A 13,153-nucleotide genomic window follows, 5' to 3' on the forward strand; every position below is an offset into this window, starting at 1 on the left:
TGATGAGGACGACGAAACAGTGTCTCTTGATAGCTCGCCTCCAGGATCTCGCCCCCGCCGCCGTCGCCGCCATGGTCTTCCTCATGATTTCCCAGGTTTCGAAACCCCGTGGCGCCGTCCACGCTTGCCGCCTCCCAGTCCACCTAGGGGTGGAGAATGGACTCCTCCGCCTGGAACGCCACGGAATGGATCACAGGTTCATATCGAGCCTTTTCCCTGCCCGGAAAGACGTCAACCGCAGCGTGGACGTGAATCTGGATCCGGACCCTGCCACGATCGTGGCATGCCCGTACAGCAGTTCCGAGGGCCTAGAAACCACGGAAGAGGTCGCAGGTCAGGGAGGAGACGTGGGCGCGAACCTGGCGACCGAAGACTCACGAATCGGGCACGGAGACCACAGCGTCAAGAACGCTCGCAATCCACGTCGATGACTACCACCGAGCCCCGTCTAGGAGGACAACCTGCAGCCATCGCGGTCGTGAATCAGGATGCACCAAACCGGCAAGCCCCGCAGGTCTCCCTGCCCCAAAACGAAGCTTCTGTCCTAGTCCGTCGTCCAGACTCCCAGCCGTCCGTCTCCCTTCCTCTGCGGCCTAGGCCCCGTCTACGAACACCCAAATCAAAGCGCCAACTACGAGCTCCTCAATCAACTGCCCCGGAATGTTCAGACGCTAGCCTCCGACGATCCACTCCCGTCACCGACAGTAATCGAGCCGTGAGTGCCCTGACAGAGATATACCCCTGGCAAGTAGACAACGCCACACCCGTCCGAATCACCCTAAACGATGGCCTCGTCGTCACCCTGGAGGAGCACAACGCCCTGCAAATCAAGCGTGCAGGCAAGACCGTGGTTCGAGGGCCACGAACTCCCTCTCCTGAGTGCAAAGCACCGCATTGCACGCCTGGGCCGACAAAGCTTGCGGAGATGGACGTGGAAATGGGAGCGGAAAAGCCAAGTGCAATGGACCTACGCCCCCGGAGCGGGCGAGAGAGCGGGGGCGGGAACGGAAGCAGCAGCGGCAACAACGGCGAAATCCCAATTCCAAGCGGAGTCCCAAGAACCCAGATAGCCCCTGTTGTCCCGGCTAGAAAACCCACGGCTCGGACCAGTCAAGCCCAAGCCCAAGCCCAAGCCCAAGGTCTAGCTGAAGCTCAATTGCCCACTATCACTGCCATTACCACTCTCCCTCCACCAACTGCGACTATAGCAGGAACGAGACCGACTTCGTTCTCAACCTCGCGCTTGACCTCGGCTCCGGCTCCGGCTCCGGCTCCGGATCCAACCTCAAGGTCGACGATACCATCCTTGAGCATCACGAGACCTCTAGGCCGGACCCCCTCCACCACGCCGGGCAAGAGACCCCTCCCGGCGGTCGTGCAGGTCGACACTAACGCTACGCATCGCAGAAACGGCAAAGACAGAGATGCCGCAGGGCAGCAGGCTTGGAGTTTTGCGAGGTTGAGGTCGTGAAGGGAGGGAGAGAGAGAGTCACACGTGAACGAACGGAAGGAACGGGTGGATGGATGAGCGGACGTGCACTAGAAGTATGTACTGACGCAGGCACGGGCACACACAGGCACGGGCACACACAGGTATATGCACACGTAGACATATGCACACGTAGACATATGCACACGTAGACATATGCACACACAGGCACACACATAAGCACGGAAAGACATATACTTATCCCAGCTCCTGTACCTGGCGCTACAGCAATTCAGAAAAAGCTATCAGCTATTAATTATGAGCTATGAGCTCCATGGACGTAGATTACAACGGAAATGAAAACATGAAAACACCAGCCTGAACAAGTCGGGCTGTCGACGTCGTCATATACATACATACATACTCTAATTCAGCCCGGCGAGTAATTGCTAATCATTACTTGCTAATTGCTAATCATTACTTGCTAATTGCTAATCATTACTTGCTAATTGCTAATCATTACTTGCTAATTGCTAATTACAGTAGTTGGCGAGCAAGACCACTGAGTGAGTGAGTGAGTGAGTGAGTGAGCCGCAGCCGCCACCGCCGCCGCCGCTGGTGGAGCGGAACTGGCTCGTGAGTACGTACTCCGTACTGAATGCCCCTTCATCCTGCAATATATATATATATATATATATATATATATATATATGTGTGTGTGTGTGTCTGTGTGTGTGCGTGCGTGCGTGCGTGTGTGTGTGTGTACGAGGTTAGTCTTCCACATGCGAATGTGTAGCACGATGTGAACCGGGAGGATCGCACAGTTGGAAAATTCCACGTAGTGACGGGGTATAGTATGAACATAACTAACCAACCAACCGATTCAGTCGATATACTGTACCCGATGCGATGTTCCCTCCCATCAATCTGTGATGGGAATACTAGTATTGTAGATAGGTCGCCCCATCGATTGATGCCTGTTCCATCTGGTTTCCTCCTTTTCAGAACGCCCCGTGCAAACTGTATGTAATCCTCCAAAGCAGTTGTGAAAAATCCCATAGATATTCCAAGCGATATCATATTCCGCCCCTCTTTTCCGATTAATCCTTTCCCTTGCGGGAGACCTGTCTCGTAACTCAAAAACGCCGGTATGCAACACATTCATCCTTCCTACCCATTCACCCACCCATCTTCAGCCTCAGTCTCATTATCCCGTTCCACTCTCCTCTTCGAGCGTCCTCATTTCCACGAAGGGCCAGATTCTCAGGTTTGGATCTCTGGAAAGTTCCGTCTCAGTCCAGTCACATATCTGATAGGGATAGACTTCCCTGGTAACCGATGGATGCGACGAACCACATACATCGGATTGTTAAGGTCGACGACTGAGGTCCTCAGACGGCCGCTGGGGCGAATAAAGGAAAATCTCAATCTTGCTTTTCGATTGCTCTGGGTGTCGTAGTCGAGTGTACCATCTCCACCATGAGTGGACTCGAATGATTCACGCCGTCTCTCAAACACATCTTTGGCATTGTTGTTCAATCCGTCATTGTACGCCAGGATCAAAGCGTACCACTCGACAAAGACCGCTCGGACGGTCAAGAATGCCGACCTCGTAAAGCCCCATGCCTTTTTTGCCTCTGCTCTGGAATGACAATGCCATCTGTAGATCTTGAAAGACCACCACCGAGCAGTCTTGACGGTTGCAAACCCTGCAGGAAGGCCGTGTCTCCGTGTCGCCGATTCAGATAATGTCACGTAGCGAACAGTGTGGACTGGAGGGTTGAACGTCGAGAAGATCATCATCTTCATCTGAAGATACCCTTGGTTCCAGGTATTCACGAATGATCTCGGTAACTGCATTGGTGTGAGTCTTTGTCATTCGTACGATATTCCCCGAGGATACCCAAGCCGGCACCAAGATGTCCCACTGGTAAGTAGATGGATGTCCATGAGGTCCTGCATGCATTCACACCAAACAGAGAAACGCCCACACCGTACGGCTACAAGGTCACTGTGGGCCGGGTGAGGTTTTGACTATTGTTGAGAGGCCCTTAAGAACGAATCGCAGAGAGCTCCAATAACTTGTCGGGCGGACAGCCGAGCAACTCCTGCCTGGTTGCAACTTGGGAATGAGCTGATCCAGAATTGCTTGGCAAACTTCGAAACGGCTGAAAGACTGGGACTCGCTGTGTTCCCGAAAAAATGACAATGCCCGCAACTCTGGTGGTTCTGCATGATTGATCGGCTGGAATTTATTGTTTGAGAGATCAGGTTCGACATTCGGCGACTGTTTCTGGGTGTGGCGTGTAGACAACCATGTCTTCACAGGCTCAGATGAGCATGGTCGCTGCAGGCAGTACACCTCCGACATATCGGTTCGCGCTCGTCACCGGCGGTTCCATCAATGCTTTGCTAGTGCCGTACCCTCGCTAGAGAAGGGGACTGGAGATAGACGACTCGAACGGCACAGAGGAACTGACCATTTGATCCATTGGCTTTTGCAAGTCCAACAGCTGGTCTTGCCTTGTGGTGGCGCCCGCGAGTACTGTCGCCCATTGTGTTCTCTTGCTGAGGCCCATGTGTAATTTGGTGAAGAGTAAGATGATCTCAAGGTTTCGATATACGGTACAGTTGCAGGGGGCAGAAGCATGGCCGCATATTGTGCATATAAATCTTTGACGTCGTCGGTGTCTCGATAAAACTTGGAGTTGTTCGACAATACTGAGCGGGACATTCCTTGAGGTCAAATGTCGATTAAACCTCTGGCGTATATGTTACTGGGGGCCTGGGAAGATCCTTATATCGCGATGTCGTCGAGGCTCAACTCAAAATCTTGGGAACACCATGATCTGTCTTCAGCAGCCGAGACCGGAGTCCTGCCCTTGTTGACCTTGCATGATGACGCTACTCACGGTCGGGCCGAGCCGGAGGTACTGATAGATCATGGACAAGAGATGGTGCTGGTGATATATTCGTATTGGGATGGGTTGGAACGCAGGCCGCTGTCGGGTTGGGAAAAGAGGAACGGATGAAACGTTGCAAGAGCGGCGGCATAGTGAGGCTGTTTTATGGCTGCGCGTTTCTGCTTCCATTGGGTCCGATTTGCGCAAATCTCTGGGAGAAAGCTCTCCAGCTTGGATGAAAGAAGAGGTGAGCTGCAGGGTTGGTGCCGCCATCCTAGAAGGTAAATTGACCGCTGATATCTTCCAAGAAGACGGTAGCTGTCACTTAAGCTTCAGGCATTCTGGACAGCAAAGTTGAAGCATCTCCAACCTCAGGTGGCATACATCAAGATTCCAGCCGCCTACCTCTACTGCGAGAACGACCACCCCGGCACTGCTGGAGATGATGGTGAAGCAGGCAGAACTTGGTGTGCAGGAGCTGAGCCGCGGGGCCGGGCATCCACCATTCTTGAGCCAGCCGGATGTCTTTGTCGAGAGCATACTCACGTCCATACCCAATGGACAAGAGAAGCATCCCTGGGAAGCGTCCAGATTGGCTCCCATTGGAGATTAGCGGGTTGTGGAGACTGTTCGGAAGAACTTGGAGTTGGCAGTCCATAAGTGCCAAGTTCTGTCGCAGGTGTACGGTGGTGAGTGTGGATCGGGATTGAAGTTGGTGAAGCGGAGTGTTTGTAGAGGGAGTCGCCTGACGGACGATGGTGAAGGCTTGGAGATTGCACAACTTCCGTCCAGAGTCCAGAACCAGGCTCCTCAAAGATGTAGTCCCACCAAAGATATGTGCCCATAAGCTCGCTAAAAGCTCGCCATTCAGAGACGTACGGGACCCGTTCAACGTATTCGCGCAGTTTCTGTACGAAATATGGCTTCTCGGGGGTGTTGAGGGACGCCAGACCACCAAGAATCAAGGCCCACATCACCAGAATGTTGTGGTCGCCGACATCATGGCCATAATAGGTAGTGGCGGACCTCCCGGCCTCGAATTTCTCGAACTGCTCCACAGCAGCACGAAGTTGTGCACCCAGCCGAGGTCTGACCTGCGTCGTAGTTGGTAAGGAGAACAACACGAAATCGCTATAAATGAGACCGGCCAGGCGGCACATGTCGCACAAGAAATCGAGCTTCGACGGGTATGGTGGCATGTTTACTCCAATACTCAGTAGTTTGTGATGAGTCTCGTTCGCTGCATTGATTAGATCAGACAGGCGTGGAGCATTCGGTCGACATTCTTGGTAGTGATCAAGAGCAACGGTAATTTCGCCGGCATCCCTGAGGATATTAGCCAGCCTCAGGTCGATGGAGTCCAGCTGTCTGAACCCAGTGCCGATGACTCTTGAGATTGCGATTGCTTGGTGATCAGGTTGATACCGGGGTCCCTTGAGAATCGGTAGAGAAGGCCGGAGCCATGGAAATGATGGCTGTATCCCCAGTCTTGAGCTAATCATCAAGTCGGCACTGGCGAGAGTTAGCTCCACCAGCACATGAGGGTAGGGATCTGCCATTGACTCACAATTGCAGCAACTGCGAATTTCCAAAATCACGGGTGGATTCAATCCCGCCACGCTTAGTGACCAGTTCTAAGAGTGCTCCAATCAAATGGGGCACAATCGCCAGTCTTGCGTAGCGATGAAGGTTTTGCGCAGTGGCCAAAGGCGATCTCCGGAAACCGTCGAAGGATGTTGTCTGATCTGGGGTGGTCAAAAGCGCGACCATGATCTGCGCCATGATGAGGGCATCTGAAGGCGGGCCTTTGAGCTTGCCGAGCTCCTTTCTGACCATGTTCAGACCTCGCTCGGAATGACTCTGTGCCATTGCGTCGATCTCCTTGGGCAGCGGTTCAAGGTCGACATCGGCGCGGTGCAAATTGACCGCAGCGGCGACTTGCAGGTGGAACATCATCGGCCATTCTTGGCCAACTCGTCTCCAGGAGATCTTGATCATCGACGCTTCATCTTCTGAGGCGGCGGAGAGGACTTTGGGATGGACATACTCATAGGCTGTCCGCGAGACTGAGGTCAGTATGGCAGACGTGTGAGCGGAAGACAGGACAACGTACCCCAGTCAAGGATGGATTGGAGCTGGTTCGGGAGGATGGTATGAGGGTTGGTCTCAAAGGGATCCACCTTGGCCTGTGACAACTGTGACAACGGGCTGATTTCGAACTGGGCCATCATGGGGGGATTCCGTGCGACGAGCTGAGTCCCTGTTGCGCGAGACTTCCCACTTTCGTTGATCCATTTGACGACCGCGCCGCGTTTGGCGGCTCTCCGCTCATGGGTGACTTTGGCCGCATGAGCACGCGCTCGCTTCTCGACCGCCTTCCGGCCACCCGGAGCGTTTGTCGCCGCGGGCACGAAGTGGTAGGTGTTCTGCCGCCTCGGTTGAGCCATTGCGAGGGTTCGATGGAGGGCCAGCTGCTCATCAGGCGGTGGGAGAAGCTGAGCGCATAGCTCTGTTGACTTACGGTACGAATAAGGTGAGGTTGGTGACGGTGAGCCAAGCGAGCCGAATTGTGCTGAAGGAGCGGACACCGGCCGAGGTGCGCAGGCTAGGCAGGATTGGGTTTCGCACGGCTCATTGGGCTAGCGCCAGCAGGCCGACAAGGGGGGCGCTTGATCGGCTGCCTTTTCCATGACGGTGCGGTCCAGCACCACGAGCCATTATTGCTATCAGTGTCGAGGTTTGTCGATGAAGGTTGAATATAAGCTCGAGATCACATATGCAGACTAAGATGCACGGCCAGTGAACGTTGTCCAACGTTGGAGATGCGCCTGCATAGCCGGGCCAGGGGACGTGCAAATGCGCCGCTGAGCTGGCCAGCGCAGACTGGCCACCCAGGCGAGCCCAGACTCCCATAGTGGGGGGCGAGGGGGCCCCCCGGGTTGGAGGCGTTGGGCTGCGGCAGCAGCGACAGCGGCGACACCGGCTGCTTAACGAAATTGAGCTGCCAAGAGCCTCGCAGGGTCCGCCAATGCCACGTGACGGCCAGACGATTATGTGACAGTGTCACGTGCTCAACGTGCAATTACACGTGACACCACGTGACAGGCGATAGCCGTTAGCTATCCCGAACCAACGCTCTTGGCGCTGTCATTGGCCCAGGGCCGCCTCCCACCTCATTTCCGCTCGCGACGCGATTGATCACTTCCTGAACCCTTCATACACCTGCTATGTGCGCTTCATCAGCAGATCCTATGATCAGTTTCGACCTCCCATTGGCCATATGTAAAATCGTGTATCACGCGGGTTGTCCTCGGCTCACGAGCTCCATGTGGTCATGCCGGTCGTCGCCTGTCGCCCTGTCGCCAAATCTGGCACACCTCCTGCACATCGTCGAGATTACATCTCCATCTTTGTGTCTGCCTTCTCGCCTTCTATGGTCTAAATACCATGCACCACTACGCATGTACCTGCATTAGCTTCCACTATGGTGAACAAGATCCTGGGGAAGACGCAGTGGATGAAATCTAATCTGGGTTGTTGCTCCTGGCGGCCGCGAGATCATGAGGCTCTTTAAGAATCAGCTGCCGCCCATCTGGTTTCGATTCCAACTTCCGGTCTACATGGTGTGAGTCCTCCAGGTTCTTTTCAGCTTCTTTCCTTCAATCTCGTGCTCTGCATCTTGCGAGGGCTGTCCATTCTTTACTCAATATCTGTGTTTGCCCAGAAGCGTCCACTCCTTGTCTGTCAGCTTTACTTTCCAGCCCCAGTCAGCCCAGTCTTTAGGACAATATGCTTTCCCAGCTTTGTTATTTGTCTCTGCTCTCCGTGTTTCTCACCTTCGTTTACGCCGCGCCACTCGCACTCGACAAGAGAGGTACTAGTTAAACCCCGACGGTGGCCGTTGATCTGCGGCTGACGTCTCTTTGGCAGCTATTTCCCAGGACTTGCTCAACGAGTTGTCGTTCTTCGAGCAGTACTCCGCAGCGGCATACTGCCCAGAGAACAATGTGCCTGTCTCCAACGCAAGCATCAGCTGCGATGCCGACAACTGTCCTCTTGTCCAGTCAGCGGGCGCCGAGTCTATTCTTGAATTCCAGAAGTATTTTCACCCCATCTCGCTCAGGCGGGCGCAAGGCGAATCCCGATGCGACGTGACCGTGCTAATTTGATCCGGGACGCACAGCGAGGGGCTGGCAGACGCGACCGGCTTTGTGGCCCTCGACCACACAAATCAGCTAATTGTAATGTCATTCCGAGGCACCACGTCCTTCTCCAATATCCTCGCGGATATCAACTTGGTCATGATCCCGTGGGACATCTGCACACTGTGCACAGCGCACTCTGGGTTCCTCGACTCCTGGACGAGTGTGAAGCCACAAATCGAAGGAGTAATTGCGAGCGCAAGACAGAGCTTTCCTTCGTATCGGATTGTGGCCACTGGACACAGCCTCGGTGGCGCGATCGCCACGCTGGCGGCCGCAGACCTGAGGGAGAATTCTGGCTACGACGTGTCTTTGGTACGTCCAGCCGTGCTCGCCATACTGCGTTTCACTCCAGAAAATTGACATGTAGCACGCAGTATACTTATGGCTCGCCCATGGTGGGCAACTATCTCCTCGCGACCTTCATCACCAATCAATCGTCGGACAACTACCGCGTTACACACGCGCAGGACCTCATCCCAAAGCTGCCGGGGTACCCGATTTATGCGCACGTTTCGCCCGAATACTGGATCACTTCGCCCACAGACGCGGCCGTCACGCCGAATGACGTGCAAGTGAGCAGCGGCGTGATTAATCTGAAGGGCAATCAGGGCCAGTTGGACAGCAGTATCACCGATCATGGCTGGTACTTCAACAGCATCTCGGCGTGTTCGCCGGGGCTGGGGAGTGAGCTGGGGAGGTGATGTCGAACGTTGCCAGATTCTCATCCACTCGAAACCCCGGGTCACCCCGAACACGTGGGGAGTGTCGAGCGGCGAGCGTCGAGAAAGGTCTGGAGAGTAATGAGCTATGTAAAAGAGAACTCTTCAAAGACCAATCTTACACTAATGATCAAGCTGAAGCTGGACAAATTTCAATTCATACCTTGATGACACCTCGATTGGTCTGATATACAAAGACACCTTGTCAATCAGACCAGCATCCAGCGCTTCTGCTACCGTTGTTAAGCTGCCATTATTATGTCGAAAGTAAGCAACAAACATCTCGACAAGCCGACACCAGCTCTCGAACTCGCAGTCTCCACCGATGAGGTGTCTTTTCCCCGCCTAACTGCAGCGATGTCGTCTACTTTGGAAGACTTCTTCAATCAGGGGAGCAGCAGCTACGGCTGGCATTTTATAGTCGTGATGACCATCCATCGGTGGGATTTCGAGACGCCGCGACGCCCAACCTTGCCCTGCCTGGCTCCCACCTTTTCAATATTGCCCATCCCATCGAATTGGAATCTTCCACCTTTCAATGATTGCCCGTCCCATCGAACTAGAAGCTTCCACCTTTCCCCGATTGCCCCGGCCCCATTGAACTCGAATCTTGACCACCAACCCATCGACACAACACGGATTCGACAGATCTCGGTATCTCCTTTTTCTGTTATTCGTTTCAATCTTCGTACGAGTCTACCACTGGCAGACCCTCGCCCTTGGGTCCTCTCTCCCAGTAACGCGTGAAGCCGAAGACAGCAGAACCAAAGACAAGACTTGACTGACTGACTGACTGACTCACTGACTGCCCGCATGAATGCATGCATGCATGCATTGCCGCGGCAATCGAATCCGCGACCTCGAGGCCAGATTCGCGTCGTCACCAATCAGACATTGGGAAACGTCACAACGTGGACCTTAGAGTTTCCTTGCTTCGACGACCCCTTCAAAGATCTCGGAATACGAATCCCCTCTTTTTGACGGCTCTGAGCAACAACCCCCCCGTGACCCCCTCCAAGCCGGCACCCAGCAGCCAGCGGCACCACAACACCCATTCGACGCTGTTTTTGAGTTTCCAGGGCTTCCAGGTCTCCGAGCACGAAGATCGGGATAACTGACCTGGCGAGCCTGGACGGAAGGTGTGACCTCTTAATTACCCCGCATTATGGGATTATAGTATGTCTGTGGGATCCGTGGGTGCGAGGGCCGGTTTCACAACATCCTGGCTTTCCTCCCCTGCTTCTTGTTGAATACCTAGCAAGGCACGTTTGTACATGCATAGGACTCACGCGGCACTGTATCTCTCGAGCCACCGTACATAATTATCGTGATTCTCTCGAGGAACTTAGGTTGATTCAATTGTTTGTGGACGACGCATTTCACCAGAATATTTTCTTTCGTGTCTTGACCGGGCTTCGCACCACAAGTCGAGAGAACCAGAGCCAGAACAAACGTTCGGCAAGTCGAAAACTGCAGGAATGGCATCTTCCAACACGGCGGCCCTGCTTGCGCAGGCTGGCGTGCCGGCGTTCAAATGTCCCCCAGGCACAAAGATGCACATCTTGGATCTGGGTACGCTGCAAGCTGACGAGGGATGGTGAGTTGCATTGGCATTTTCGCTTCGTGGGGGCAACGGTCAAAGCCACGTGCGAGCACCAGAGATCAGGGATCACTTACTGACGAGGACGTGTGTTGCAGGCTGCTTCGAGGCCAAAACAGCAGCTCGCTGAGCAACAAGAATCCCGAGAACAAGCGCCGGGATCTGATCGTTCTCTCTGCTCTGATTGAATATCCTGGTGTCGGATTGATTCTGTATGAGACCGGCTGTGCCGAGGACTTGGAAGTCGTACGTTTCGTCCCTGGTTCTGAATTTTCCTCAGGGGGAACAACTTGGGGCAAGTGCATCGGGAAAGAGAGCATACTGACGAAACCCACACAGGCGTGGCCGGCCCCATTAACCGACGTGTTTCCTCGCGTCAAATATAGCGACGAGCAAAAACTCCCTGCCGCAATCAAGGCCACGGGCAATGACATCAAAGACGTCAAGGCCGTGGTCATCGGCCACCTGCATCTCGACCACGCCGGCGGCCTCGAGCACTTCATGGGTACCGATGTGCCCATCTATGTGCACGAAGAAGAATTCAAGCACGCATGCTGGGCCGTCGGGACTGGGGCCGACCTTGGCGTCTACCTCCCCGGCTACATGTCGCTGGACAAGCTGAAGTGGAACACGTTCAGCGAAGACCACCTTGAGCTGTTTCAGGGCATCACGTTGCACCACTCGCCTGGCCATACGCCCGGCCTGTGCATCATGCAGGTGAATCTCGAGCGGAGTGGGACGTGGATCTGGACGACGGATCAGTTCCACATCGCCGAGAACTACGAGTTGAGTCATCCGCATGGCTGGCTTGCTCGAGATCACAATGCGTGGATCAAGAGCCTGAAGATGATCCAGCGGCTTCAGAGGTTGTTTGACGCAAAGTTGGTGTTCGGTCATGATATGGATGTTGCACAGAAGTATATGGGGAAGGCGCATGATTGAGGTAGCTGAGGCATGTGGCTTGATGACGGCCTCGTGCTCGCAGAATGGTGTGACTAAGCAGTCAATGTGTAGCTGGCATTGGGAGGGAATTTTGCCTTTCGTTTGGATTCGTCAGTTGCTGTAGTGTAGGACCTTACCTAACCGCCTGTTGCCTACCCGCCGTCAGTCGCTTGCCTTACTGTTCGTGCCTGTCATTCGCCGCTCCAGGCAGTCGGCTTCAGATTCAGTGAGGAACCACGTATGCGGTATTTCGACGTTGCTGCGCGTGATCCAATCAGGACGAAGAGCAAATATACTAATGTAGGTTAGTGAAAGTTGCGTCCATTATGACCGTGGACTTGAAATCTGGAGTATGTTCTTCCCGTTGTTCCGCACGGCGAGGTCAAAATCGCTAGGATGAGTAATCTGCGTCACCCTGAAACATTGTCGACGAAGATTGGTGTGGCGACCATGCAAGGTGCTGGTCGGAGGGGGCTTGAAACCCGTACATAAACGGGCACGAAAGCATGCGTAATGTGCATCCTGAGAAAATTGAACATCCCTGGTGTATTTCTCAGTGGCGGGTCTCGCATTTGAGAACAGTTGAAACAGCTTCGGAAATGGCACCTAAGCTGGAGCATTGCATGACGGTGCGAGGATACATCGCGGTGGGCGACGACATTCTTCAGATCAAAAACGTCCTCAACGGACCTCAGAGGAGCTTCATCCCGGTCACAGGGGGATCCATCAAGGGCGTGGGTCCAGCGGAAGGGCTTGAGGCAGAGATCAGTCCGGCGTCGTCGGATGGTGTCCTGGTATGTAGAGTTGATTGCTGCTTCTGGTGGAGAACGGTTGCGCTTGGAGATATGCTAGACAAACCCTGCGTTCTGGCTGCTTATCGGGTCGGGGTTGACACTAGTATCTCAGATGAATCCCTCCACCAATACGGCGCATCTCAATGTCCGGCTTGCGGCGCGCTCATCGGCCGGAGCAGCCATCTTTGTCCAATACCAGGGCATATTGAAAGTCGACAAAGCTGGGGGCAAAGTCCTTTCTGGTGCACCAGATGCCAAATCCACAGAGTATGGCGAGCAGGAATGGTTCATTTCACCGCTCATTGAGACAAGCGACGAACGGTTGAAGTGGATGGAGGAATCGGTGTGGGTTGGACAGGGACACTGGATTGTTGATGGGAAAGGAAGTGCGGTCGAATACCAGGTGTATAGGCTAGCAAATTGAGTTCGCATGGCGGTACTGTATAGAATCATCAATTGCAGACGCCTCTGGTGGCATTGAGATGGCGCAGACAATCAACTGAAGATTCTTCTGAGCGCGTCGCATTTCGAACGCGTCATCACGTGACCAGATGTGGAGTC

At 54.1% G+C, this 13,153-nt stretch overlaps 5 protein-coding genes across 5 annotated transcripts; 4 read left to right on the top strand and 1 right to left on the bottom strand.

Moving 5' to 3' along the window:
- Nucleotides 1-925: 925 nt before the first annotated feature.
- G647_07308 (uncharacterized protein) lies at nt 926-1,471 on the top strand (the record flags this gene model as incomplete). The annotated part of the gene is made up of 1 exon (XM_008731624.1): nt 926-1,471. The coding sequence occupies one exon, from the start codon at nt 926-928 to the stop codon at nt 1,469-1,471; it is 546 nt and encodes a 181-aa protein (XP_008729846.1).
- Nucleotides 1,472-4,874: 3,403 nt separating this feature from the next.
- Nucleotides 4,875-6,779, bottom strand: G647_07309 (uncharacterized protein; the record flags this gene model as incomplete). Its single annotated transcript, XM_008731625.1, has 3 exons — nt 4,875-5,844; nt 5,900-6,386; nt 6,446-6,779. The coding sequence occupies 3 exons, from the start codon at nt 6,777-6,779 to the stop codon at nt 4,875-4,877; spliced, it is 1,791 nt and encodes a 596-aa protein (XP_008729847.1).
- A 1,342-nt stretch (nt 6,780-8,121) lies between these two features.
- G647_07310 (uncharacterized protein) lies at nt 8,122-9,238 on the top strand (the record flags this gene model as incomplete). Its single annotated transcript, XM_008731626.1, has 4 exons — nt 8,122-8,206; nt 8,263-8,431; nt 8,516-8,849; nt 8,912-9,238. The coding sequence occupies 4 exons, from the start codon at nt 8,122-8,124 to the stop codon at nt 9,236-9,238; spliced, it is 915 nt and encodes a 304-aa protein (XP_008729848.1).
- Nucleotides 9,239-10,734: 1,496 nt separating this feature from the next.
- G647_07311 (uncharacterized protein) lies at nt 10,735-11,798 on the top strand (the record flags this gene model as incomplete). The annotated part of the gene is made up of 3 exons (XM_008731627.1): nt 10,735-10,853; nt 10,955-11,102; nt 11,196-11,798. 3 exons carry the CDS (start codon nt 10,735-10,737, stop codon nt 11,796-11,798), a joined length of 870 nt encoding a protein of 289 aa, XP_008729849.1.
- Nucleotides 11,799-12,421: 623 nt separating this feature from the next.
- On the top strand, nt 12,422-13,016 carry G647_07312 (uncharacterized protein; the record flags this gene model as incomplete). Its single annotated transcript, XM_008731628.1, has 2 exons — nt 12,422-12,592; nt 12,651-13,016. 2 exons carry the CDS (start codon nt 12,422-12,424, stop codon nt 13,014-13,016), a joined length of 537 nt encoding a protein of 178 aa, XP_008729850.1.
- Nucleotides 13,017-13,153: the final 137 nt, after the last annotated feature.

This window comes from Cladophialophora carrionii (assembly GCF_000365165.1).
Source record: "Cladophialophora carrionii CBS 160.54 unplaced genomic scaffold supercont1.6, whole genome shotgun sequence".
Taxonomy (NCBI): domain Eukaryota; kingdom Fungi; phylum Ascomycota; class Eurotiomycetes; order Chaetothyriales; family Herpotrichiellaceae; genus Cladophialophora; species Cladophialophora carrionii.